This window comes from Buteo buteo, chromosome 12, assembly GCF_964188355.1.
Source record: "Buteo buteo chromosome 12, bButBut1.hap1.1, whole genome shotgun sequence".
Lineage (NCBI taxonomy): Eukaryota > Metazoa > Chordata > Aves > Accipitriformes > Accipitridae > Buteo > Buteo buteo.
Genome location: NC_134182.1, coordinates 1,836 through 28,426, shown reverse-complemented (window position 1 = coordinate 28,426; position 26,591 = coordinate 1,836). Strand labels below are relative to the sequence as shown.

Here is a 26,591-nt window from a genome sequence, read left to right as displayed (position 1 = left end):
GACGTGCTGCCCCACTGAGCCCGCCTCCAAAGCTCCAGCCCCTCCATGGGGTGACAAGTTCCCCAAATGAGACACCACCCCCCCCCCCGCAAAACGGGGTGACACCCCCCCCCCCCTTAGATAACAAACCTCTCTATGGGGTGACAGGACCCATCCTCCAAACAGGGTAGACCCCCCCCCAAAGTGACAGACACCCTCCCTCCCCAAAAACGACCCCCTCACTGACCAATCGCCTCCTTTATTGGGGGCCCCCCCAGCCCCCCCTCGGCACAGATCAAACCACGGCAAACGCCCAGGGGGGAGGGGGGGAACACCCCCAAATTAGGGGGGTGGGGCACACGCAGCCCCTCCCCCTGTTTGGCATCCGGTGGGGGGAGGGGGGAGCAAACCCCCCCCCCGGCAGCAGTGGGGTCCCCCCAACTTGGGGGGTGCAGGGGGGCTCAGGGGGCGTCGCCTCGTCCCTTGTGGAAGAGATAGATGGGCCGCTGGAAGCCTGTGGAGGGGGGGTGGTGGTGGTTAGAGGCTGCCCCTCCAAGTCCAACAACCCCCCCCATATTTGGGGGGCTGGGGGCCCACACGGCAGACCCCAGCGTCTGCACCCCACAACGCCACAGAGGACGTGACAGTCCCCCATCCCCCCCCCAATTCCCCTTCCCCTCTCAACCCAGCTGCCCCCCCCCCCCAAATTCGTGCCCCCCCACCTTTGGCAGCGTGCTGGGGGGTCCCCAACAACTCGTAGCTGTCGAACCCCACTTCAGGGGAGGTCAGGTAGGAGGGGAACTGCTCAGGCCGCAGCCGGATCCGCTGGTAGTTCCTGTAGGTCGTCTCCTTATTTTTGGGGGGAGAAAAAGGCGCAAAATGAGCCCTGGCTCCCCCCAAATTAAGTGCCAGCCCCCCACCTCCCCCAGCGCTCACCGTCAGCCCCTTGCGCTTGCGGTAGGAGGCCCAGGGCTGGGGTTCGAGGAGCAGGAGCCCCCCGGGCCGGAGGTGCCGGTAGACGCGGCGGAAGAGACGTTTGAGCCCCTCGTCCCCCCAGTTGAGCTGAACCCACTTGGTGAGCGAGAGGCAGAGCACCACGTCGAACTCGGGGCGCTGCGCCGCCACCGCTTCCTCCCGCTCTGGAACGTAGTTCCCCTGGGGGGCGGGGGCACAAAAAAAAAGGGGGGGGGGGTGTCACTGGGTGGAATGGGGGGAGAGGGGCCGGGGTGGAAGGGCAGAGGGAAGGGGGAGGAAGAGTGAAGGGGAGGTGGGGGGGGTCAGGCTGAGCCCCACTGAGGGGGTGGGGGGGCTATTAAGGTGGGGGGCCCACTGAGGGGTTTTGGGGGGGTGGGGGACACATGGTGAGCCCCACTGACAGATTTTGGGGTGGGGGGGGTCACACTGAGCCCCAGTGAGGGGTTCAGGGGCATTAAGGGGGGGCACACTGAGGGGCTTTGGGGAACACGTGGTGACCCCCACTGAGGCGGTTTGGGGGAATACACTGAGCCCACTGAGAGGTTTTAGGGTGGGGGTCATGCTGAAGCCCACTGAGGGGTTTTAGGGGGGCCCCACACTGAGGGGGATCAGGGTGGGTGGGGCCACACTCAGGGACATGGAAGGGGGAGTCCCAGTGAGCCCCACAGAGGGGTTTTGGGGGGTGGGGTGGGGGGGCCTAACACTGAGTCCCACCCACTGAGAGACTTGGGAGGGGCCAGACTAAGACCTGGGGCTGCCCCACACCAGCCCCCCCCCCCCCCCCCCCCCGTGTCTGCCCACCCCCACATCCCCAAACCCCTCCCTGCGGGGGGTGTGTGTGCCTCATCCCTAGCCCCACCCCCTTCAAGCCCCTCCCCTCTTTAAGCCCCACCCCTCCAGCTCCAACCCAGAGCAGGAGCATCCCCATCCCCCCAAAACCTCTTGGGACCCCCCAACCCCCTTGTCCCCCCCCCAGACCCACCAAGACCCCCTTAAACACCACCCTGTCCCCCCAAACCCCTTGGAACCCCCCAAACCCCACCAAGACCCCCTAAATCCTACTGAGACCCCCCCCAACCCTCCCATCATGCTCTCAAACCCGTAACCCCTCCCAAACTGCACCATGGCCCCCCGAAAACCCACCACGTCCCCCCAAGACCCCCTCAAACCCCTCGTGATCCCCTCCAAACCCACCACGTTCCCCCAAATGCAGCCATCACCCCCTCAAACCCCCTTGCAGGCCCCCCAAAACCCCCTGTGACCCCCCCCAAACCCCACTGTGATGCCCACAGACCCCTTACGACCCCACCAAAGCCCACCACGCCCCCCCCCCAACATCCCCTCAAACCCTTCTTCCCCCCCCAAAACTCCACCACCTGCCTCCAAACCCCACCACGAGTCCCCCCCAAACCCCACCCCACCTGCGTGGGTGTCACGTGCCCCCCCACACACACACTCACCGTGACGAAGACGACATTGTGAGGGAAATCGGCGGCCCCGGGCCCGTCGGGGGGCAGGCGGGGGGCGGCGATGGGACCCCGACTGGCCAGGAGAGCGGCAGGAAAACCCTTCCGCGCCCCACCTCCGCTGTTCCCCCCTCCTGCTCCAGCCGCTTCCGCTTGAATCTCCTCCGACAGATAATGCCGGATATTCTGCCGGGCCGAACGGATCAACCCCCCGTCAATGTCCAACCCCACCACCCGGGCGGGTCCCCAACGTTTGGCGATGCTGAGGGTGAGGTGTCCCACGTTGCACCCCACGTCCAACACCTCCTTCCCCGCAAACCACTCGGGGCGCATGGCTCGCAGCCGCCCGTCCTCGCAGTCGGGGTTCCGGTAACCATAATATTTGCAGTAATTGCCGTATTGGAATTTCTGAACTTGGCGACGTTGACGTTGCTGCTGGGAAACTTTTCCGGGGGGTTTGGGTTTTTCCGGAGGGGGACGGGTTCCTTCCGATTTACTGCAAGTCCGTCGACGTTTCCGATGGCGGCCGGTGGCGGGGCAGGCAGTGGCGCATGGTGGCGGGGTGGCAGCGGCGGCAGCGGTGGCGGGGAGGACGTGAGGGCAGGCGGCCTCATCGGTGGCGGTAGCGGTGACGGCAGCGGCGGCTCGCTGCTGGCCGCGGTGACGGTGGCGGCGGCGAGCAGTTTTGGCGGGGGAAGCTAAACGCAGCCCCTCACCTGGGGCGTTGAGGCTGAGGGGGTCGGTGATGTCGCGAGGGACCAGGATCTCGACGGGGTCGCGGCCGCGGGCGGGGAGGGGGGAGGATTGCGGGGTGCGGGCGTTGAGGGCCCGGCTCACCTCCTCGTCCAGCAGACTGTTGAGGTTTAAGGGGTCGAAGATGTTTCCACCCAGCAGGAACTCGGAGGGAAGCACCGGGCCGCACTCCGAGGCCGCCCGGCGACGCCGTTTCCACGCCGGCTGCTTGGCCCCACAGCTGCTACGACGCTTCCCTCCTCCCGCCGACCGAAAGCCGTTACGTGGCCGCGGAGCCTCGGCGGCGGGGGAAGCTTCCTCCTCCTCCCGGACGCCGCCAGCGGTGGAAGATGAAGAAGGAGGCGGCGGTACTAGGAAGGCCTCTGGCTCGGCCGCCATGGCGGACCGCCCCGCGCCTGCGCGCTGCGCCCCGCCGCCGCCGCGCATGCGCCGCCGCTAGGGGGTGCTGTGAGGGGGGGGAGCGGAGCAGGGCCCCTCCGCGCCCGCCACCTCCCGCCCGCGATGGCAGGAGCGCGGCGGCCCGCCGGGGTTTATATAGGGAGTGGGCGTGGCGAGGCTTGGGCACGCCTCCATCAGAGGGGTGGGCGACAGACGGGAGCCAATGGGAGAAGGGACGGCGGGGAAGGCGGCCAATAGGGGGAGGCGGCGCGCGGGGCACGGGGGGGGACCTGAAGGACTGGGGTGGCCGCCGCGAGTGCCTGCGCGGATCCCGCGAGAGGAGAGGCGCCCGGGGGAGGTGGGGAGGGGCTGAGGGGAGGCAACGGGGGGGGGGGGGCCCGGTTGGGGGTGGCGGGGACGGGCGGAGCGCGATGGGGAGCGGGGAAGAGGAGGGAGGGCGGCGGCGGGGAGGCGGAGCAGGCGCGTTGTGGGTTACTCGGGGGAGGGGCCTCGCTCCGCGCGGGGATCGCCGGGAATTGGAGTCCGCGGGGTTGCCGCGCATGCACAGCGGCGACGGGGGGGGGCGAGCCGCTCGCTCCGACCCTCTCTGGCGCCTACTCCTCCGGCCTCCCCCCCCCGCAGAGCTCGCACACGCCATCTCTCAGGTCATGACGTCACTCAACGTGGCGATCCACACCCCACCGAGTCGCCACCGCGGCCCCCCCCTCATTAGCCCCCTCCCCCCTCCCCGCCCGTTAACGGAGCGGCGGGGGCCACGTGGGCAGCCGCATGCCGCCCGCGGGCCAGCGCGCATGCGCGCAAACCCTAGTGGAGCCGCGCGGGGGGGGGGGTGTGCAGGGCTGGCGCACATGCGCAGTGAGTCGCTCCCGGCGCACCTCCCCCGCCCCCGACGCATGCGCAGTAACCCCTCCTTCGCGCGTGGCCGCACGCGCACTGACTCGCGCTGGGTTCCCCCCTCCCCGCCCCGTGCGCATGCGCATCACCCGCTCCCCCTTCTCCCCCCCGCCCGCGCGCGCGTGTGCGCGCTGCCCGCGCATGCGCACCGGTCGGATCGCCACGCGGGAGGGCGATAAGGCGGAGCGCGCGCAGCAGCCCTCGCCGTTTTGAGGAGGAAAACCACACAAAAAAAAGGCTAAATCGGTAAAAACTTCCCTCGCCAACCCCGCTTTACCTCATGAAAAGGCATCCCCTGGCTCCCGCACCCCCCCATCCCCTGCCCGAGCCACGCGGTGGCACAGCGCCGCCTCAGCTGGGCCCCACCGAGCGGGGCTCTGCGCCTTTCGGGCTGTTTATTGGTGGGATTTTTTTTAATGTTTTTTGTCGTCGTTGTTGTTTTTCTCTTACAGGCCCCGAAGTGCCAACGTTGGGAGCAAGGCCGGGTTGGGGTGGCCCTGCCCGGGTGCCTGGGTCCCTCCTCAGGGACACTTGCGCTCCACACACTGCTTGCCCCCCTCCTCGTACTCCTGCTTGGAGATCCACATCTGCTGGAAGGTGCCCTGAGGTGGGGACACACATACACAGAGGGGCTGGGGTGGGGTGAGGGACCCAGGCATCCAGGCCCCCTCGTCAGCCCCCCACCCTGTACTCACGAGGGAGGCGAGGATGGAGCCCCCGATCCAGGGGCTGAAGCGCCGCTCCATGGTGCTGTTGCTGGCGATCAGCTTCAGGCGCATGCTCTGGAGTTGGGGGGGGGGGGGCAAGGGGGGCAACTGGGAACCACTGGGTGCGACTGGGAGAAACTGGGGACCCAGTCTGGGTGTCCGTGTGTCCCCCTCAGCCCCCCGATGTCCCAGAGGAGGATGGGGTCCCTTCTAGCCCCCCGCAGATCCTATGGTGGGGGGGTGGAAGTTCCCTGCCCCAGATGTCTGGGTCCCCTCCCCAGATGCTTGGGTCCCCCTCAGCACCCCAAAATCCCACGGGAGGGGGGGGTCCTGCCCCAAATACCTGGGTCCCTTCCCTGAATGCCTGTGTCCCTCCCAGCCCCCCAGTATCCCCTGGGAGAGTCCCTGCCCCGGATGCCTGGGTCCCCCCCCAGCCCCCCCCTCCCCCCCCACCCCAGCCCAGAGAGGGAGGGTTCCCTGCCCCGAACGCCTGGGTCCCCCCTTCCCTCACGGGGGGTGTCTTCTGTGAGAGCTCCCGGTTGAGGCGGTCGGTGAAGCCCTGTAGCAGGGTGTTCCCCCCAGTAACGATGACGCTGCCGTAGAGACCCTGGGGAATGACGACGGGGGGGTGGGGTGTCACCTCCACCCCCCGAAATGTCCCCCCAAGAACCCCCCCATATCCCCGAGGACTCACCGGTCGGATGTCGATGTCGCACATCCCGATGCTGGTGGTGACCACGTGCCCCACACCCAGCATCGTGTTCCCCGAGAGGCCCTGGGGGGTGACGTGGTGGTGGTGGGGGTCAAAGGGGTCCCCCAAACCCCCCACACCCTCACCCCACAAACCTCCTCAGGCCCCCCCCCCAACCTTGACATTGGAGGGATCGAAGAGCCCCTCAGGGATGCGGAGCCGCTCGGCCCCGTAGTCGGTGTTGTAGCCGTTGGGCATCTCGTAGTGAACCGTGGGCATCTGGGCGGCCACCCTGGGGCGGGGGGGGCGAGGGGAGGTTATGGGGTAGGGGGGGACCCCAAAAAACCCCCCTAAGCCCCCCCAAAACTTCCCAGCACTCACTGCTCGTCATAGGGGGAGTCAGAGACCTGCAGCACCGAGGCTTGGAAGTCCTGGATCACCTCCTGGGGGGGGGGGGGGTGGCACAAAGTGGGGGGGTGAACCCAGGTGTCTGGGCACCCCCCAAAAAGGGACCCAGGTGGCCGGGCTCCCCCCCAAAAAGGGATCCAGGCCCGCCTCAAAAAGGACCCAGGGCCCCCCCAAAAAGGGACCCAGGCATCCGTGGGCCCCCCAAAAAGGTGCCCAGGCCCCCCCTGAAAGGACCCAGGCATCTGGGCACCCCCCAGAAAGGGACCTAGTTGTCCAGGCCCCCCAGAAAGGTGCCCAGGTCCCCCCCGAAAGGACCCAGGTGTCTGGGCCCCCCCAGAAAGGGGATCCAGGGGTCCCCAAAAAAGGACCCATGTGTCTGTGGCTCCCCTGAAAAAGGGATCTACGTGGCCAGAGCCCCCCCCCAAAAGGACCCAGGCATCTGGGGCCCCCCCAAAAAGGGAACCCAGGTGCCCAAGGCCCCCCCAAAAAGGGACATGGGTGCTCAGGGCCCCCCCAGAAAAGGACTCAGGCATCCAGGCCCCCCAAAAAGGGACCCAGGCATCCGGGCCCCCCCAAAAAGGGACCCAGAGGCCGCCAAAAAAGGACCAAGGCATCCGGGCCCCCCCCAGAAAGGGGCCCAGGCATCTAGGCCCCCCAAAAAGGGACCCAGAGGCCCCCAGAAAGGGGCCCAGGCATCTGGCCCCCCCCAATAAAAAGGACCCATGTACCCATGGCCCCCCCCAGAAAAGGACCCAGGCATCGCCCCCCCCCTCAAAGGGACCCAGGCATCTGGGCCCCCCCATAAAGGGATCCAAATGCCCAGGCGCCCCCCTAAAAAGGACCCAGGTGTCTGGGGCCCCCCAAAAAGGACCCAGGTGCACAGGGCCCCCCCAAAATGAGACCCAGGTGCCCCGGGACCCCCCAGAAAAGGGACCCAGATGTCTGGGGGCCCCCCAAAAAGGGATCCAGGTGCCCGGGCCCCCCCACTCACGTTGCAGGTGTAGTTGTGCCAGGACTTGGAGACCTGGGGCAGCTTCTCCTTCTTCTTCCAGTTGGGGGGGGCCCCCTCCCGCACCGGCTCCTGGGGGCGGGGCGTCAGTGAGGGGGCAGGGCCTGAGGGGTGGGCCCTGCCCCCGTAGTGGGTGGGGTGAGGATAAGGGGAGGGAGCGGGGAGGGGGGAGTGCCCTGAAGGGGGTGGAGCCTATGGGCAGGATGTCCATGAGGGGGGTGGAGCTAGGGGGAAGGGCTGGCCCTAAATGGGTGGAGCTATGGGGAAGGGCTGACTCTAAAGGGGTGGAGCTAAGGGATTGGACCACCCCTAAGGGGGTGGGACCTGGGGCAGGCAGGCTGCCCACAAGGGGGCGTGGCCTTCATCTTGGCACACTCCTCATTGGGCAGCGCCCAGGGGTTGTGGGGGAAGTGCTGGGGCCGAGCAACGCCTCAAGGGGCGAAGCCTAATGTCTGTGCTTGCTTTCTTTGATAGGCTGATCTGGGAGGGTGTGTCCTTCCCTGGCCCCGCCCCTACCTTGGCGGCGATCATGTAGGGCGGCACGATGTCGATGTTCATCTCCTGGAAGAGCTCCCGGCACTGCATGGAGATGAAGTCCCCAGCCAGTGGCGACTTGACGATGCCTACGGGGGCCACTGGTGAGTCAACCACCACGAGGACCCCGGCGTCCGGGCCACGCCCCTGCCCCACCTGGCCACACACCCCCCTCCGGTGACCCCACCCCTTTACCTTGCTGGAGGATGTAGCCGTCGTGGACGGGGATGGCGGTGGTGTGGGTGGCCCCGCTGTCCAGCACCAGCCCCGTGCTGCGCCCATTGGCGAAGCTGGGCCGCCGCGGTCAAGGGTAACGCTAACGAGGGGATTTTGCTAACGAGGGGGGAGCCCTACTAACGAGGGGTGGCCCGCTAATGAAGAGCTACTGCCAGTTGTCCCAGTGGGCACCTGCCCAGTCCTCCCTTGAGGCATGAACTCCCGCCCCCAAGCAGATAATCGGCCAGTCAATGGGTTAACGAAGCCCTAACGACCTGTCTAGCAAAACAAAGGCCCCAGCTGCCTGCTAACTAGCCAGCACAGCACTGGCATAGCAACCAACAGCTGTGCCAACAGCTCAGCACCCCACCAGCCACCCACCCAAACACACCCCAGCCAAGCCCTCCTAACCACCCACCCACCCAACTACCCACCCAAATAACGACCTGCCTGCCCACCCACCCACGCAACCAAGTGACAACCCAACCAACCATCCCAATCATCCCCCCACCCATAGAACCAACCACCCAACCGACCACTCATGTAACCAACCACCCACCCCTAGACCCACCCACCCACCCCTACACCTACCCAACTACCTCTAGACCCACCCAACCAACCACCCAACCACCCCTAGACCCACCCAGCTACCCTTAGACCCACCCAACCACCCACCCAACTTCCCCCGCACCCACCCAGGGAGGTTGTGTGGAAACCCGGGGAGGGGCTTGGGTCACTGGGGTGGGGGGAGTGACACCGACAGGTGGCACGGATGGGATACGCGGTGAGCACGGCCGTCTTGCAGAGGAAGAAGGCTGGGATGTTGTAGTGCTCGAACATCAGCTCCGTCAGCTTCTCTCTCTTGGCCCGCGTGTTCCACTGAGGGGACATGGGGACACCGTGGGGACACCAGGGTACACCAGGGCACCCCACCACCACGGGGGGGGGGGTGTGACACGCAGGTTGGGGGGCCACCTACCGGGGCTTCAGACATGAGGACGGGGTGGAGGCCCGGCTCTGACTTGACGTGTTTTCCGTAGGTGTGGTCCAGGATGGCCTGGAAGCACTCCCAGTCCTCGACTGGGGACACGGGGACGGTGAGTGGGGACACTGGGAGGGGGGACACGGGGCGGGGGGGGAGGGTGGCAGTCCTAGAGGGAGGTGGTGCTCGATGGGCTGACCGCTAACTCCATGATGGCCCCTTGAGGTGACCCCCAACCTCCTGGTGACCCCACGAGGTGATCTCCAACCCCGTGGTGACCCCTTGAGGTGACGCCAACCTTCTGGTGGCCTCGCGATGTGACCTCCAACCCCCTGAGATGCTCCCTATGGTTCCCCCGTGGTCCTGCAGAGTTGTCCCTGTCCCCGTGTCCCCCCCACCGCGCTGTACCCATGGTGTCCCCACTCACTCATGCCGTTCTTGAGGGGCGAGAGGACCTCCATGCCCTCGCGGGCCACGTGCAACGCGTTGGTGTCGATGTAATAGACCTTCCCCCCCTTCTTGTCCTTGTCACCGTCCAGCTCCAGGGCTACCTCCTCAGGGGACAGCAGCCCCACCGTGGTGGGGAAGTCCGCCTGCCACCGCCCCGTCACCACCACCGCCATGAGGACACGGCGGGGTGGGGTGGGGGGGACACGGGACACGGCGTGGCCGTGGAGATGGTGATGTTGGCCTGTGGGTGGTGGCCTTGGGGACGCCATGGCCATGGGGGTGTCGCCATGATGGTGATGTTGGTGTGGGGGTGGTGGCCTGGGGGACGCCATGGCCATGGGGGTGTCGCCATGATGGTGATGTTGGCCTGTGGGTGGTGGCCTGGGGGACGCCATGGCCATGGGGGTGTCGCCATGATGGTGATGTTGGCGTGGGGGTGGTGGCCTGGGGGACGCCATGGCCATGGGGGTGTCGCCATGATGGTGATGTTGGCGTGGGGGTGGTGGCCTGGGGGACGCCATGGCCATGGGGGTGTTGCTGTTGGGGATGTTGGGCTGGGGGTGGTGGCCTTGTCCCTCCAGATGGGACACTGGGGGGGGACAACACACAAGGGGGAGGGGACGACGCATGGTGAAACCCACCTTGGGACAGTCCTCCCCGGCGTAGCCAGCCCGCACCGAGAAGGAGCCGATGTCGAACACCAGTGCCCCCACCTCATCTGGGGGACACACACACGGTGACACCGGGGGGGGGTACAGACACGGTGATGGTGATACCGGGACCCCCCCCCCATGACACCGGGACCCCCCTCATCCCCTGCGCTGCCACCCCTCCCCGTCTCCCGTCGTCCCCCCCCATCCTCCCTCCCTCTCTTCCCACTGTCGTGCCCCTCCTGCCCGGTGGGCCCGCCCCCTCTCGGTGTGGCCCCGCCCCCTCCCGGTGCGGCCCCGCCCCTCCCCGGTCCCCCTCCCTACCGCCGCCGTAGACCCCCCCGCTCATGGCGGCGGCCGCGGGTTCAGCACTGGACAGCGCCCGGCGGCGGGGTGGGCGGGGCCGGCGGGGGGCAGCGCAGCCAATCGGCGCCCGCCGTCCGGCGCGCAGGCGGATTGGCCGGCGTGGCAGACAATGAGGGCGGCTTAAAGGGGCAGGCGCACTTTTCTTTTTTTTGAAGGGGGGGTGGCTGCCCCGTTCGTTGCCCCCTCCCTCTCCTCAGCGGGGGAGGGGGAGCCAGGTGTCTGGGACACCCCCGCTTGGAGGTGGAGCAGGCGTCTGTGGCGGGAAGGGAGGGGGCGTCTTGTTGTGAGGGGGGGCGTGGCTTAGCTGGGGCCGTGTTGTTCCGTGAAGCGGAATGTAAGCGGTGGCTCCTCCCCCGTGTGGGGGCATGGTCACCCGCAACCGCGTTCTTGGGGGGCGGACCCCTTTGCGTACAGCCCCGCCCACTGCCGCCCGGGAGGTGTGTGCCTCCACTTTAGCCCCGCCCACCTAATCGAAAGGGGTGGGGCTTTCGCAGGCCACACCCACCTACCCCCCCGCGGGGACCCACGGAGCCCACGCGGCTGCACCGAGGTTTTTATTGGCGGGGAGAGGGGTATGTACAGGATCTATTCACAGGGGACCGGGGTGGGAGGGGGCCCCCGGGTGGGGAGGGGCCTGTAAACATTTTGCCACTCTCAGTAGGAAAAAGGGGGGGGGAGGGGGGGAGCCAGGCCCCTCCCCTACCCCCCTGGGCGGGAGGTAGAGGCTGGGGGTGGGGAGAGGGGAGGGGCTCACCCCCCCCTTTACATTCAACTGCGCCGCCCCCGGTGGGGGAGGGGTCAGCACGTGGGGTGGGTGGGGTCTTTCATCCTTATTGCTGGGGGGGGCATTTTTTCTCTCTCATAAACCACAAAATCGCTGACTTGGGGGGGGAAGGGGCGGCACCACCCCGGGTTGTGTTAAAAAAAAAAACAAAAACAAATCTCCCCCAAATCGGGCTCCCCCCTGCAACACACTACAAAAGGGGGCGGGGCTGCGGTCCGGGGGCGTGGCCTGAATTTGCGAGGGGGGGAGCTTAAGGGGCATGGCCAGCTCAGAAGAGGCGTGACGGGGGCGTGGTCTGCAGGGAGGGGGCGGGGCCTGGCTGCCCCCTCGAAGGGGGGCTGTAAACACGGCCCGGTGTTGGGGAGGTTGTGCAACGAGTCCAGCTCCGCCGTGGGGCAGCTCCAGTGTCCGTGGGGCAGTGCCGGCGCTATGGGGCAGCTGCTGGCCCGTCCTGTTCCGCTGTGGGGCTGGTGTTTCTCCGTGGGGCGGCTGCGACTCCATCTGTGGGGCAGCTGTGGTCCCCCACCCCCCCTCTTTTCCATGGGGCAGCCCTGACCCGTCCGTGGGGCAGCGCCGCGGGGCGGCTCCGACGCTAAAGTGCAGCTGGGTCGGTCGTGTCGGCCGTAAGGTGCTTGGGGGGGCGCCGGAGGGGTGCCATGGGGGAGCCGTGGGGCTCAGTACTCCTCCACCATCTCCACTTCACCCCCAGGGCCATGCAGCGAGTAGCCTGGGGGGGAGGGGGGCAATAAGGGGGTCAGTGGCCCCTCCGCACCACACCGACACCCCCCATCAGCCCCCCCGCCCCACACTGAGCGCCCCCATAACCCCCCCACACCCACACTGAACCCCCCATCACCCCCCCACCCCACACAGTGCCCCAGAACCCCCCCGTCACACCCCAGACCCCCACAGAGCCTCCCAGCACCCCCAACGCCCCATAGCACCCCCACAGCCCCCCAGTATTGCCCATAGCCCGTGCCCCCCCGTACCCAGGATGCTGGGGTCGCTGTGCAGCAGCAGCAGGGGGTGCTGTTTGCCCCTCGCCCCCCCAGCCCCCTCCGGGGGGGGTGGCTTTGCCCCGGGGCCGAATGGGCGGACGGGCAGCGGCCCCGCCCCCAGCCACACCTCCTGCGGGGAGAGGTCGGGGGCGGGGGGACACAGTCAGACACAGATCCTGATGGACCCCCCCCCCCAGCTCCCCATAGAGCACCACAGCCCCCCCAAAACCCCCCACAGCCCCCCATAGACTCCCAACAGCCCCTCCCCCGAGATCACCCACAGCCCCATAGACACCCCCCCCAGCCCCCCCTAGTTTCCCCAGAGCCCCCCCATATGCCCCCCCCGGACCCCAATACCCCCCCCCCGAGCCCCCCCAGCCTCATGTCCCTCCCTCCAGCCCCCCCCAGCCCCCCAGGAGGAAGAAGATGGTTTCCCCCCCCCGGGGTGAAGCAGGGTGTCAGGGACCCCCCACCCCATGTGTCACGCCCCCCGTTCCCCCCCCCCAACCTGGGGGCCGTGGGCCGGGGCCGTGGGGCGGCCACGTCTCTCCAGGAGGGGGCGGGGGAAGGGCTGAGCCTCGGGGGGGTCCGCGGGGCAGGGCCAGGCCTCGAAGGGGGGCGGGGCATCCACCCCCGGCACTGGAGGCGGGGGGGGAGATGGATTAGGGGGGACCCATGCATCTGGGGCCCCCCCAGGCCCCATGGCAGAACCCAGCCCCCCACCCCTGGGGGGACACACCCAGATGTCCGGTGTGTGTCCCCGGGGGACACAGGACCCACACGCCAGCGTGGGCTCAAACATCCAGCCTCTCCCCCCGGCCCATAGGACCCCCCGTACCCGGGCCGGCACCCAGGGCCTGCAGCGCTGCCTGGCACCAGTGGGCGAGGGTCTCGGGGGGGGGCGGCAGCCCCCGCAGCAGCTTCAGCAGCGCTGCCTCCTCCGTGCCCCTCCCGCACGGCCTGAGGGGGGACATGACACATGGGGGTCAGGTGAGGCTGGGGACACCCCCCGCTGTGGGGCAGGAGTGAGTGTCCCACTGTTTCCTTGGGACCCCCCCATGTGTCCACCCCCCCCCCCCAACCCATCTGTCCCCCTCCCCGATCTCCACTTACCCTGGGGGGGGGGCACTGTGGCCGCCCTTGCTGCCACCCCCTCCACTGCGCAGGAGCCCCCCCTTGCTCCGCTCTCCTCCCAGGCTGGGGGGTTCTTCTTGGGGAGGGGCCACAGCTCCGGCCCCCACGGGGTCCCCACCTGCGGGGGGGACACACACAGTCACCCCATGGCGGGGGGGGGACATGGGAGATATGGGGGGGACCCCAGTGGAGGGGTCCCCGGGGGGGGGGATTTGTGGTGCTGGGGGGGGGGGTGTCACTCACAGCCCGGGCTCCCCGCTGCGCCTTGTGGGGGGGCCGCTCGCCATCTGGGGTGGGGGGGGCTTTGGGCAGGGCCCAGTTTTGGGGGGCCCCCCCGGGACCCCCACTCTGCTGCAGCAGCTTCAGCAGCACCTCCTGCTGCCGGCACTGGGGGACATGGCATGCGTCGGGGGGGGGGATGACGAACACAGACCCCCTGCGACCCCCCCCCCCCAATACCCCTAAAGACCCCTGGCACCCCCCTGGCCACTCCAAGACCCTCCCAGAGACCCCTGGGCCCAGCCAGGACACCCCTAGGGACCCCCAAAACCTTCCTGAGAACCCTAGACACCCCCCCCAAAGACCCCCAGGACCCTCCTGGGTCCCCCCCCGTCCAAAGACCACCCCCCCAACCTGCTTGCGCCGCAGCAGCTCTTCCTCCTGCCGCCGCTTCCGCTGGTCGTCCTCCCGCCAGGCTCGGAGCTCCTGCAGCTGTGAGAGTGCTCAGGGGGGGACACGGACCCCCCCCCCCGTCTCCGGGGGGGGCACCCCGGGTGTCCCGGGGGGGGACGATGACGACACACCCCCCCGGTGTCCTCACCTTGAGCTGTAGCTGCAGCTGCTCCAGGATGGGGCTCGGGGGAGGGGAGCCGAGGGGCAGCTCCCACAGCCCTGAATCGCTGCCTGGGGGGGGACATGATATATGGTAAGGGGGGGGGCCACAGCCCCACAGCAGCTGTGGGAACAGCCCCTGCCCCATGGCAGCCCCACTCCCATGCTACACCCCCCCAAATCGCTGCCTCCCCCCTTCCCCCCCCAGTGCCCCCCAACTCACCGGGGGGCTGCGATGGGTCCCAGAGCGGCGTCGCCTCCGGCACCGACAGTGACCGCAGCAGGTTGGGTTCCCCTTGCCTGGGGGGGGCAGAGTGGACAGTTGGAGACACACACACACACACAATATGGACACCCCGGGATCCGGAGGGGGGGTCTCGCAGCGGGGGGGGTCTCACCTGGGTTTCAGGGCCTGCAGTTCCTGCAGCAGAGACCGCAGCTGCTGCGGCGTCAGCTCCCCGCTTTTTGGGGGAACGGGGCAGGGGGACGGCGGCTGCCTGGGGACATTTTTTGGGGGAGGGGGGTGTGTTAATGAGGGACCCGGGGGTTGGGGGGGTGGGGCGGGGGGGGTCACACAGGACCCACCGGCCAAGGAGCTGCAGGAATTGCTGCTGCTGGAGCTGCTGGTAAAGAGCTGCCGCTGCTGCCAGCTCCTGCTGCTTCTTCAGCCGCTCCTGGTCCAAGTTACCCTGGGGGGGGGTCAGGGGTCACAGGGGGTGTTGGGGGGGGTCCCAGGGAGAGTTGGAGGGGTCGGGGGTAGTTTAGGGGGGTCTGTGAGGGCTCCCGGGGAGTGTTTGAGGGGGTCCCTGTGGTGCTTAAAGGGTGTTTGGGGGGGGTCAGAGGGTCTTCTGGAGGGTGGTGAGGGGCTGGGGGGGGCCCAGGGGGTGTTTGGGGGGTCCCGAAGGTGCTGGGGGGGCCCAGGGGCTATTGGGGGCGGTCTGTGGGGTATTTAGGGGCTCCCTGGCTGCTGCAAGAGCCACCCCCAACCTATGTATAACCGTGGGGTTCCTCACCCAGAGAACAGATTGGGGGGGGTCGGGGGGGGTGGTGTAAATTTGGGGGTGACCTCACCAGCAGGGGGGGTGGGGAGGGTCCGGGGGCGAAGGGGACGCGCCCCCACATCTTGATGACGTCACCGAGGGGCTGGAAAACCTCATCGCAGCCGCGTTTCACCAGCAGCGCCATGGGGAAGTAACCAGCCTGGAACCACTCGCCCATCTCCTGTGGCGAGAAAGGGCCTGGGGGGGGGTAAAAAGGGGGGGCGGTTTGGGGAGGGGGGTACTGGTTTTGGGGGGGGAATGTTGGTTTGGGGGTGTTTCCTACCCCACCAAACCTTGGATTTCCCCCTGGGGGTCTTTGTAGAACCACTTGCGAGCAGCTTGGTGGGCAAGGGGGAGGGGGTCCGGCAGCCGGGGGGGGGCCCGGCCCCCCCCAAACGCTTCTTCCTCCAGGGAGGGCTCCTGTAGCGATGCCACCAGCTTCTCTGCCTCCTGGGGAGGGGGGGGACAGTCGAAGGGGGTCCCCAAAACACCACCCCCCCATTATACTCCCCCCCTTACCTGCTGCAAGTGCTTCATCCCCTCCTCATCCTCTGCATCGCTGGTGGGGGGGGGCACCCGGACGCTGGGGTCCTCTGGCAGGGGGAGAAGGGGGTTAAAGGGGGGGGTGTTGGGGGCGTGTTTGGGGGGGGGGTCATACCTGCTGGGGGGGTCGGGGCGTCCTCGGTGGTGGCCGGGGGGGGCTCAGGGGGCAGCGGTAGCTCCTCAGGGGGGTCCTTGGGGGGGGCTGCAGGGAGAATAGGGGTAAGGGGGGGTTGGGGGGGTGTGTGGAGCGGTGGGGGGGGTCCTTACCTGGCAGGGGCCCCTCGGGGGGCTGCGGGATCCCGCTCTCGCTGGGCGCCGTCTCGGGGTCCTCCGGGAGGGGAGCAGGGGGGGGCTTCTGCGGGGGGAGGGGGCAGCTGGGCTGGACGCCTGGGTGTTGTGGTCACCCCCCCCTTCGGTCCCCCCAAAAACCTTGCGGGGTCATTCCCCCCCCCCCCCGAGGTCGTCCCCCCCCCATGTCTCCCCCCCCCCTTGAGGACCCCCCCCCAGACACCTGGGTCTCCCTTGAGCACCCAACACCCCCCCCCGACCCGTGGGTGCCCCCCCCCGCACCTTGCTGGGCAGGAAGGCCCCCGAGGCGTCGAAGGTTCCCGTCCCCCCCCCCTCCTCCTCCTCCAGGCACCACTCCGGCAGCTCCCGGCGCTCCTCGGGGCCCCCCCGCGCGCCCCCCGCCTCCCCCCGCCGCCGCCAGCGGGGGGGCTCTGCGGGGACGGGGGGGGTGTCACCCAACAGGGGGGTGGGGACATTACCGTGTCCCCGCCCCCCCATGTCCCCCTCCTCACCCCCCAACCGTGTCCCCCATCCCCCCCATGCTCCCCGCACCCCTCCTGCCCCCCCCCCCCCCGGGATCCCCCAAGGGTTTCGGACATCCCTGTGCAGCCCCCAATATATCCCCCCCCCCCGCCAAGTTCCTCCCCCCGGGGATCCCCAAGGGTTGGGGACATCCCTGTGCCCCCCATGTCGCCGTCCCCTGACACCTGGGGACATCCCCACGTTCCACCCTGTCACCCCATGCCCTCCCATCACCCCATATCCCCCCCCATGGGTCCCCCCCCAGCGTTGGGGACATCCCCCCGTGCCCCCCCCCCCACTCACCGGGGCTGCCCCCCCGCCAGCGCTCCCCATCGCGGGGGGGGAGGAGGGGGGGTGGGGGTGGCCCCAAGCGCCAGCTACCCCCCCCGGCCCCCGCCCCCCCCTCCTCGGCCCCCGGCTCCTCCCGCAGTGAGCGCCAGTTGGTGCAGTCCGAGCGGGGGGGCTCCTTCCGTGGGGACCCCCCCCCTCCTCAAAGGGCGCCCGGCCTGGGGGGGGTGGGGCAGGTTGTGGGCACCCCCCAGCACCTCATGGACCCCCCCCGAGAGTTCCCAGCCCCCTATAGCCCCCCCATATCCATCACAGACCCCCATAGGACCCCCCCCCCGGTGCTCTCCCAGGTGCCCATGGCCCCCCCCGACCACCAGCCCCCCTTGACCTCCCCTTATTGCCCCTCCATGGGACCCCCCCATTGCTGCCCCCCAGCCCTCTTGGAGGCCCCCAGCCCCCCATTGCCCCCCCCGATCTTTATGACCCCCCCTCCAGCCCCCCATTGCCCCCCTCTCACCTCCGTCGCGCCGTGGGGGCTTCTCAAAGCGCCGCTCACCCCTGTGTCACCCGGGGCGGGGTAGGTCAGCTGTTGGGGAGGGCCAGTGACCCCCCCCCTCCAGCCCCAGGGCCCCCCCCCCCCATAATCTGTGTCCTCCACTGTCTCTCTGTGCCCCCCCAAGTCCCCCCGGACCCACAAACGCCCCCCCAGCCCCTCGTGTTCCCCCCCATAACCCCCCCAGATCCTCCTCTCCCCCAGCCCCCCCCCCGTGCCCCCCCCGTCCCACCTCTCCTCCCAGCTCTGGCTCCTCGGCACCTCCGTGGCGACGAGCCCCCCCTCGGCACGGCCCCGCCCTGGGGGGACACGGGGGGGGACACACAGCATTGGGGGGGGACATTGGGGAGATTGGAGGGGAGAAATCCAGGGACAATGTAGGGACAGAGACACCCCGGGGGGGCTGTGCAGGCCCACTAGGGACAGGGGGAGCCCCGCAGCCCCCCCCGATCCCCGGGGGACGCCCTGGGGACGTGTGTGTTGTGGGGGGGTGTGTGTTATGTGTCCCCCCCTCGTACCTCGGCTGCGGGTGCCAGCGCGGCCTCGGGGGCCCCCGGCTGCCGGCCCCCCCCCGGTGCGGCCCATCAGGCGCAGGACGGCCACGCTGTTCACCGACAGCGAGAAGTTCCGCTGGGGGGGGACACAGAACACGGGGGGGGTCACAACCAGCACGGGGGGGGATACCCCCCAGGGGCACAACGACCCCCCCCCGGGGGCAAAAACGCCCCCGCAGGGGCACCAACCACCCTGGGGGGTCTCTCTGCCCTGGGACAGCCGTGGGGGGGGGGGGTGTGCCCCCTCGCAGCCATTAATTACCCCCCCCCGGGGCGTGAGTGACACCCCCCCCACCTGCTCCTCCTGGGTGAGGGGCAGCAGCGCCAGGGGGGGCAGCGGCTCCTCCTGGGCGATGGCGGCGAATTCCCGCTCCTGGATCTCCTGGGGGGCCTGGGGGGGGGGGGGCACAGGGAGGGGTGTGGGGACCCCCCCGGCGTCCCCATGCCCCCCCCAGGTCCCCGCAACGTCCCCATCTGCCCCCAGATCTCCTGTGTGTCATCCTCCCCTCCGCACTCCCCCACCATGTGCCCCCCCCCGATGTCCCCAGGTCTCCTGAGTCGTCCCCCCCGTGTCGTCCCCCCCCCGTCCCCACCTTGTCACCGGGGACGTACAGCGCCAGCATCTCCTCCCGCCCGTAGCGGTTCTCCGCCAGCCGGTACCGGGGCAGCGCCGGGGACAGGGGGGGCGAGGTCACGACGCTGACACCGCCACCCCCCCCCGAGAGCGCCCGCAGCCTGCGGGGGGGGGGGGCACGGACATGACACAGGGAACGGGACACTGCAGGGGGCGTGACCCCCCCGGCCCCGCACTCACCACTCGGGACCGAAGTTGAGGGTCTCGGCCGCCATCGCCAGGATCGGGCCCCGGGGGGTGGTCCTGGCGGGGGGGGGAAGGGGTTCAGCCCCCAACTGCCCCCCCGCACTCCTAATGCCCCCCCGAACCCCCAACTGCCCCTGGGACCCCCCCCAGGACCCCCAACTGCCCCCCAGGACCCCCCGCTCACCCGGGAAGGGTCTTGGGGGGGCAACGACGACCCCGGCGTCCGGGTCAGCGGCCCTGCTGGTCCCAGCCCCCCCCCCCCCCGGGACGGCGGGGGTCATGACCCGGGGGGGGACATCCGGGGTCATGACCTGGGTGTGGAGGGGGCGCGTCGTCATGGCAACGTGGGGGGTCGGGGGTCTCCGTGGAAACGGGGGGGGGGGGTCCTGGTCACCATGGCGACAGGGCCGGGGAGGGGCTTCTACGATCGCCGTGGCAACGGGCCTGGAGGGGGCGTGTCCCCAGTCGCCAAGGCAACCGGCCTGGTTGGGGAGACCCCCTGGTTTCCATAGCAGCAGCCCGGGGAAAGTAAAGGGTTTTGGCAACCGGGGGGGAAACGGTTCCGGTGTCACCATGGCAACGGGGGGAACCCACGGAGTCTCCATGGCGACGGGAGGGCGGGGCCCGGCGGAGAGAGGCGGGGCGAGGAGTGGGTGGGGCCGCGGCTCGAGGTTTCCATGGCGACCGTCCCGCCCCCCCCGCCCCGCCCCCCCTTACCGGCGAGCGGGGGGGGTCCCGGGGGGGGGGGGATCCCGGGGCGAGGGGGGGGCGGCGGGTCCCGCTCTCGCCGCTGCCGCCGCCGCGTCGCCGCTTGTGTCGGGGGCCAAGATGGCGATTCCGCGCCGCGTCACGTGATGGGGACGGAGGGGGGCGTGGTGGTCCGCGCGCGGCGGGAGGGGCGGGGCGTGTCCGCGTCACGTGACTTTCAGGCCCGCCCCGCCGGGCGGGTTCCTAAAGGAGGGGCGTGGCTTTCTGCCAGAGGAGGCGGGGTTTTGGGGGCGGGGACGCGTCCCCGGAAGCGGAAGCGGCGGCGGTGGCGGAGGGGACGCGGCGAGGTGCGTGCGGGGGGGTGGGGTGTCTGGGGGGGCTTGTGGGGCTCTGGGAGATCTGTGGGGCTGCTGGGCACTCGGGGGGGGGGGGGTCTGTGGTGCTCCATGGGGGATCCATAGGTGTCTGTGGGCTCTCGGGGGTTTGGGGGGCCTATGGGAGATCTGTGTGGAGCTATGGGGTCTGGGGGGCTCCCTGGAGGTGGGGGAGGCTCGGGGGGGTTGTGGGGGACTCCTGGGATTCTCTTGGGCTTGGGGGGTGTTACAGGGACCTAGGTGGGTTTATGGGGGTCCCTGGGGTGGTTGGGGGTGTTGTGGGGGCCAGGAGGAATCCCTGGGGGGCGTAATGGGTGTTTGGGGGGGCCTACGGGGGGTTATAGGGGTCTAGAGTGGTTTTGGGGGGGCTGCGGGGATCCCCAGGACCCCCCCTGTGTCCCTGACCTCCCCATGTCGCGTCCCCACCCCAGAATGTCCTCGGGACACACGGCAGCACCGTCAGCAGCACCGGGGGGGTCACCGGGGAAGGGGGGAGCCGACCCCCACCGCCGCCGCCGCCGGGGCCCAGCCCCCCGCCCCCCATCCATCACCCCCCTCTCCATCGCCGCCGCCACCCCCCCCGGAACCGGAGCCGATGTTTTCGTGACGGCGCGGACAGATTTCCGAGCTCAACTCCGACGTTGCCAACGTCTCCTGGCTCCGGGGGGGCCCGGGGGAGTTGGGGGATCTCGGGGGGGTCCCCCTGTCGTCCCCCCCGGGGAATTACGCCTCCACGGGCTGGGCCTGGCCGTCCCCCGCACCATCAACCTGGCCCTGCAGCTGCAGGCCGGGGCTCCCGGCGCCCTTCGGCTTCACGCCAGCACCTCCTCCGTCACCCTGCCCCCCCTCGCCACCCCCCGCTGCCGCCGGGGACCCCCGCTGGGCCGGGGTGGGGGTGAGGAGGAAGAGGTGGAAGGGTTGGAGGAGGAGGACGAGGAAGACGGGGACGGAGCGTCCCCCCGCCTCCGTCATAACTCGGCCATCCATATCAGGGTGTGCCGAGAAGCCCCCTGCGCTTGAGGTGGGGGTGCCCTGGGGTGTTGGGGGGCACCCCAGGCGTTGTGGGGTCTGTTGTGTGCGAGGGGGGGTACCTAAAACACCCTGGGGCACCCCAAAATGGTCTTGAGAGGTCCCGGAGCATCACAGGGTTTGTCACCTGGGGGGAGTACCCCAAAATGTCTTGAGACCCCCCCCAAGACACCCCAGAGCATCGCGGGGTCCATTGTGTGCGAGGAGACACCCCGAAATGCCCTGGGGCACCCCACGGGGGGCTGGGAGGCCTTGGGGCATCGTGGGTCCCTCGTCAGCGTCCAAATGCCACCACGAGCTGCTGGGAAGCACCACGAGGAGGGGGCACCACGAGCCACCAATGATCTTGGGGCCACCAACGAGCCACCAAGATGCCACTAACGAGCTGGGGCCACCAGTGAGGTGCGGCCACCATCAACTGGAGCCAGCAATGAGCCAGGGCCACCATGAGCCACCGTGACCCACCATGAGCTGGGGCCGCTGCGAGTTAGAACCATCAACGAGCCACCAAGACGCCACCACCAGCCAGAGCCACCATGAGCTGGAGCCACCGAGATGCCACCAACAAGCTGGGGCCACCACAGCCCACCACGAGCCACCGTGACCTGGGGCCACCGTGAGTTAGAACCGTCAACAGGTCACCGCGGGCCACCATGAGCCACCACGGGCCACCACGACCTGAGGCCACCAAGACCCTTGATAACACCACCACCCCCAAAAGGACCTGTTCAGCCCCTCATGTCCCCCCCCAAGTGGACCCAAACATTCAGGGGGGGATACCCAGGCATCTGGAACTTTGGGGGGGGGACCCCAATAAAGATGGTGGCAGCAGTGACGCTTTGGGGCTTCCGGGGGGGGGGAAGGGAGGGGGATGGGACACGGGCTTCCTCCGCGTCACCACTGACCTTTGGGGCAGGAAACCCCCTCCCCTCCCCCGCAACGGACCCAGGCGGGGGGGCGGGGGGGGGGAGATGTGGATGTGCAGGGGGGGAGCCAGGTGTTGGGCCCATAATGCCCAGAGGAACCCGGCTGTTGGGGGGGGGGACGACCTCAGGTGTTTGGAGTGTCACATCTGGGGGGACCCAGGTGTCGGGGGGGTCCCACATCCAGGTCTGAACCCAGGTGTCAGGGTGGGGGGGTCACGCAGGCATCTGGGCCCCCCTTATGGGCAGAACGTGGACATTTTGGGGTGGGGGGGGGGGGGAGTCCCTCGTTCAGGGGGGACCCAGGCATCTGCGGGGGGACACCCAGGCGTCCGGGTGGCGGAGGGCCATATATCCCCCACTGCCCCCCCCAACCGCCCCCGGTCGCCCTTTGGCCCCGCTGGCGCCGCGGGGACCTGACCCCGGGGCCTGGCTGTGCCGAACCGCACGTACGGCCTGGCAGGGGGCCGGCCAGAAGCCCGCGTGCGTGTCCCCCTGCCGGGGGACACCGGGGTCCCCTCCCCGCCGCTGCGGCGGGGGGATGCCTCCCCCACCCCTTTCCTCGGCGCGACATCCCCGCCGCCGTGGGCTCGGTGCGGGGGTCCCTGCGTGTCCACCCCCGGGGCCACGGTGGCGCCAGCAGCCGGTGGCCGCGACGGTGACGGTGACGCTGCCCCATTGTTCGGCCGCTTCCTCAGGTCACAGCCACCCCCCCGGGGGGGTGTGTGTGTGTGTGTGTGTCCCCGCCACTGACGAGGGGACCCAGGTGTCCAGGGTCCTGGATCCTGGCGCGTCACCATGTCCCCACGTCACCCTGTGCCACCGTGGTCCCGCGGCCCTGGCCCTGCGTGTGGCGTCCCCATCCCTGTCGCCGTGTTCCCATCCCTGTCCCTGTGTCCTCATCCCGAGGATTGCCCGTGTCCCTGTTCCTATGCCCGTGTCCCTGTCCCCATGTCCCTACACCCATGTCCCCAGCCCTATGGCCCTGTCCCCATGTCCTCATCCCTGGGATTGCCTGTGTCCCTATTCCCACATCCCTATTAGCATATCCTTGTCCCCATGTCTGTGTCCCCATGTCCCAATCCCTGTCCCCATGTCGGTGTCCCTGTCCCCATGTCCTCATCCCTGGGCTTGCCCGTGTCCCCATCCCTGTCCCCATCCCCACGCCTGTGTCTTTGTCCCCACGTCCTCCTGTGCACGTCGCATCCTGGTGTCCCCATCCCTGTCCCTTTGCATCCCTGTGTTCCTGTCCCCATGTCACATACCCCTGGTCCCCGTGCCCATGTCCCTGTATCCCAGTCCTCGTCCCTGTCCCCATCCCTGTCCCTCCATCCCTCTGTCCCTGTCCTTGTGGCCTTTGCCCATCCCCACGTCCCCCTCCTGTCCCCCCGTGCCCACGTCCATGACCCTGTCCCTGCGTCCCCATCTGCACATCCCCGTCCCCCACCTCTTTGCCGTCCTTCCGTCCTTGTCCCCATGTCCGTGTTCTCCCATCCCCACATCCCATGCTGTCCCCGTGACCCCGTCCCTGTGTCCCCCTCCCCGTGTCCCTGTCCCCATCCCCATGTCCCTTCACCGTGTCCATGTCCCCAACTCAAGCCCCTCAACCCCGTCCCTGTCCCCCCATCTCTGTGCCCCTGCCCCATCCCGATGTCCCTGTCCCCGTTCCCCCGTCGCCGTCCCCGACCCGCACCTCCGTGTCCCCACGTCCCCGTCCCCCCCGTCCCCCCGCCCATGCCCCCCCGCCCGTCCCCCCATCCCCGTCTCCCCAACTCCGTCCCCCCCATCCCCACGTCTTCCATGCCCACATCCCCGTCCCCACGTGTCCCCCCCGCGTGTCCCCCCCGCCATCCCGGCGCCGTCCCCGCGTGGCCGGGGAGGGGGGTGGCCCGTGGCCAGGGGCCGACGTGCGGCGGCCGGCATGGCCTTTTCCTCGACGGCCGAACCTTGGGGGGGGGACGGGGACGGGAAAACCCCCCCCCCAAGGGCCCTTCCGGCCCCGCGGCCCCTCGGATCAAACATTAACCGGGGACGGGGACGGGGGGACGCGGCGACCGGGACGGCCGCAGGCCCGGGGCCACCCAGGGACCCCCCCCGTGCCATGAGCAGCCGGCGATGGGGGCGATGGGGGCGGTGGGTGAGTAAAGGGGGGGGTGTGTGTCGGGCACCCGGGTCCCCTTCTGGGGTGGGGGGTCCCACTGGTGGGTGACGGCGTGTGTGGGGATGGGGCATCCTGGGAAGTAGGTGGTGGGAGGGGACCCGGCCGTACTGGGGGGGGTCCCAGGTGTCCGGGGGGGGTCCCAGGCATCTGAGCACCCCCCCCCCCCATTACAGCGGGGAGGGGGTTCACCCTCAGCCCCTCCATCCCAGTCCTCCCCCCCGCCTTCCCCAGTGCCCCCAGCCTCCTCTCCCAGTGCGGGGGGGGGGGGGTGCTGGATGGGGGGTACGACCTAGAGCATCCCCATCCCCAGCGCAGCTTCTGGGGGGGCTGTTGGGGGTCCCTGACCCCCTCTCGTCCTCCCCCCCCCCCCCAGGCCTGTGTGCGCTGGTGCTGATGCTCTTGGGGGTCCCGGGGCGCCCCGACGGCCCCCCCTCGCTCTGTGACCCCCGAGTGATGGAGAGGTTCATCCTGGAGGCCCGCGATGCTGAGAGGGGGCTGGTGAGGGGGGGGACGGGGGGGACGGGGACACGGGGGGGCGGTCGACAGTGACCCCCTGGGGGGTGGGGACACAGGGAGGAGGGACAGGCACCCCCTCGGGGGCTGAGGGACACGGGGGGGGGGGCACAGGGACCCCCTGGGGTGGCCCTGGGGGCTGGGGGGGGCGTGGGGAGACTGGAGGGGGGGGGCACAGGGAGCCCCTGGCGGGAGGGTGGCCATGGGGGACTTGGGGACGCGGGGGGGCCAGCGTGGGTGGGTGGCAGCGTCCCCGTCCCGTCGCCCCCCCAGGCCGGCTGCGGCCCCCCCTGTGACCTGCCCGAGGCGGTGGCCGTCCCCGACCCTGGCGTCAACTTCAACGACTGGCAGCGGATGGACGTGAGTGGGGAAACGGGGCGAAACTGGGGGAAATCGGGCAAAACGGGGGAAATGGGGCAAAATGGGGAGAGATGGGGAAACCGGGGGAAAACTGGGCAAAATGGGGAGAAATGGGGGGGAAATGGGGGGAAACCTGGGCAAAACGGGGGAAACCTGGGCAAAATGTGGAGAAAGGGGGTGAAACGGGACTATTGGGCAAAAATGGGGAGAAAGGGGGGGAAATGCGGTGAATTAGGGAGAAATGGGGCGAAACAGGGAGGGATGCGGAGAACGGGGGTAAACTGGGGTGAACCGGGGGGGGTGGCGGGGGGGTCCCCAGCGGTGGTGGCTGTCCCGAGGGTGCCCCTGGGTGCCCCCCCATCCCCGTGTCCCCGGGTGACCCCCACGTCCCCCCCCCCAGTCCCCCCCCGATGTCCTTGTGTGACCCCCGTGACCCTCCCCGTGTCCCCACATCCCCCCGTGCCCCCCGTCCCCCCGTGACCCCCTGTCCCTGCCCGCAGGCGGGGGCGCGGGCGCGCGAGGTGGGGGGGGGCAGGCGGTGCTGGTGGCCGCCGTCCTGCGGGCGCGGGAGCTGCTGCCGGACCCCCGCCTGCGCCCCACCCTCGACCGGGCCTACAGCGCGGCCCGCAGCCTGGCCCGCCTGCTGCGGGGGGTCCCCACCCCGGTATGGGGGGGCCTGGGGGGGTGGGGGTCCCCCTCCCAGCATGGGGAGGGGAGGGGGGCTGGGGGGTCCCGGGGGGGTCCCTGCCCTGGTATGGGAGGCTGGGGGGGGGGAATAAGGGGGATGAGGGGGCCTGGGGGGGGGTCTGCCCTGGAATGGGGGCTGGGGGGGGGTCCCTATCATGGGATGGGGGTGCTGGGAGGAGCCGGGGGGGGGGGAATGGGGTCCTGGGGGGGAGGGGGGGGAATGGGGGGGTCCCCATGCTAGTTTGGTGGCTCCTGGAGGGGGATGGGAATGGGGGGAGATGGGGGTCTCCTCTCTGGTATGGGGCGGGGGGGGGCAACGGAGGCTCCTGGGGAGCTGTGGAGCCCTGACCCCCCCTCCCCTCTCCCGCTGTCCCCCCAGGACCCCCCCCGAGCGGACCCCCCCCCCAGGTTGCGGGTGCGGACCCTGTCCCGGCTGCTGGGGGTGCACAGCAGCTTCCTCCGCGGGAAGGTCCGGCTCTTCCTCGCCGACGCCTGTCGCCGATGACAGACAGCTGTCAATCATCCGTCCGCACCCCACCCCACCCCCCCGCCTCGTTCCCCGCTTCCCCCCACCCTGCGGACCCTCCCCCCGGCACGTTGGACGTACCGGCAGGTGATTGACAGCTGTCAATCATCCTCCTCCCGCCTGAGCGACCCGGTTGATTGACAGCTGCCCGTCACAGGCACGCCCAGGCCCTGTGGGCGATCGATTGACAGCTGTCACTCAGGGGAGACGCAGCCCCCCCCACTCCCCACCCGGGGGGGGCCAACACCCCCTCTCCCCCCCCCAACTAACTTAATGCAAACACGAGAGTATTTATCTGAGCCGTGCCTCCGCCTGCTCTCTCAGCCCAGATGCCGGGTCCCCCCCCAATCCCCCAGGACCCCCCCCAGGATACCCCACCCCCAGGGATCCCAATGACACCCCCCAGACACCCCCCTTCCAGGGATCCCAATGACAACCCCCAAATCCCCCCCCCAGACACGTTGGTCCCCCCCACC

At 69.7% G+C, this 26,591-nt stretch overlaps 4 protein-coding genes across 11 annotated transcripts; 1 reads left to right on the top strand and 3 right to left on the bottom strand.

The window, feature by feature from the left end:
- Positions 1-222: 222 nt before the first annotated feature.
- MEPCE (methylphosphate capping enzyme) lies at positions 223-3,666 on the bottom strand. Its single transcript, XM_075042201.1, has 4 exons — positions 2,415-3,666; positions 916-1,134; positions 702-828; positions 223-493 (listed from the first exon to the last, which is right to left on the bottom strand). Exons 1-4 carry the CDS (start codon positions 3,597-3,599, stop codon positions 441-443), a joined length of 1,584 nt encoding a protein of 527 aa, XP_074898302.1. The 5' UTR covers positions 3,600-3,666; the 3' UTR covers positions 223-440.
- Positions 3,667-4,816: 1,150 nt separating this feature from the next.
- Positions 4,817-10,907, bottom strand: ACTL6B (actin like 6B). Its single transcript, XM_075042200.1, has 14 exons — positions 10,438-10,907; positions 10,105-10,181; positions 9,441-9,606; positions 9,011-9,111; positions 8,813-8,910; positions 8,011-8,105; positions 7,798-7,904; positions 7,264-7,353; positions 6,246-6,307; positions 6,042-6,156; positions 5,868-5,948; positions 5,685-5,780; positions 5,162-5,248; positions 4,817-5,068 (listed from the first exon to the last, which is right to left on the bottom strand). Exons 1-14 carry the CDS (start codon positions 10,460-10,462, stop codon positions 4,988-4,990), a joined length of 1,281 nt encoding a protein of 426 aa, XP_074898301.1. The 5' UTR covers positions 10,463-10,907; the 3' UTR covers positions 4,817-4,987.
- A 454-nt stretch (positions 10,908-11,361) lies between these two features.
- On the bottom strand, positions 11,362-19,680 carry GIGYF1 (GRB10 interacting GYF protein 1). 8 transcript variants are annotated; one of them, XM_075042194.1, is made up of 22 exons: positions 19,552-19,680; positions 18,829-18,891; positions 18,608-18,749; positions 18,310-18,405; positions 17,979-18,090; positions 17,693-17,759; positions 17,425-17,465; positions 16,923-17,125; positions 16,077-16,164; positions 15,925-16,011; positions 15,786-15,859; positions 15,560-15,716; positions 15,298-15,464; positions 14,812-14,915; positions 14,625-14,723; positions 14,450-14,526; positions 14,216-14,298; positions 14,029-14,106; positions 13,639-13,782; positions 13,375-13,513; positions 12,253-12,391; positions 11,362-11,990 (listed from the first exon to the last, which is right to left on the bottom strand). In XM_075042194.1, exons 2-22 carry the CDS (start codon positions 18,861-18,863, stop codon positions 11,963-11,965), a joined length of 2,160 nt encoding a protein of 719 aa, XP_074898295.1. In that variant the 5' UTR covers positions 18,864-18,891; positions 19,552-19,680; the 3' UTR covers positions 11,362-11,962. The 8 variants fall into 8 exon arrangements, 6 of the variants coding, with proteins under 6 accessions (XP_074898295.1, XP_074898296.1, XP_074898297.1 ...); XM_075042195.1 differs by having other exon boundaries at positions 14,029-14,100; XM_075042196.1 differs by lacking the exon at positions 16,923-17,125 and adding an exon at positions 16,380-16,528.
- Positions 19,681-23,782: 4,102 nt separating this feature from the next.
- LOC142037526 (erythropoietin-like) lies at positions 23,783-26,242 on the top strand. The gene is given in 6 exon segments (XM_075041982.1): positions 23,783-24,005; positions 24,403-24,527; positions 24,816-24,902; positions 25,403-25,424; positions 25,427-25,566; positions 25,969-26,242. Coding segments are annotated over 6 exon segments (522 nt in total). The 5' UTR covers positions 23,783-23,983; the 3' UTR covers positions 26,095-26,242.
- Positions 26,243-26,591: the final 349 nt, after the last annotated feature.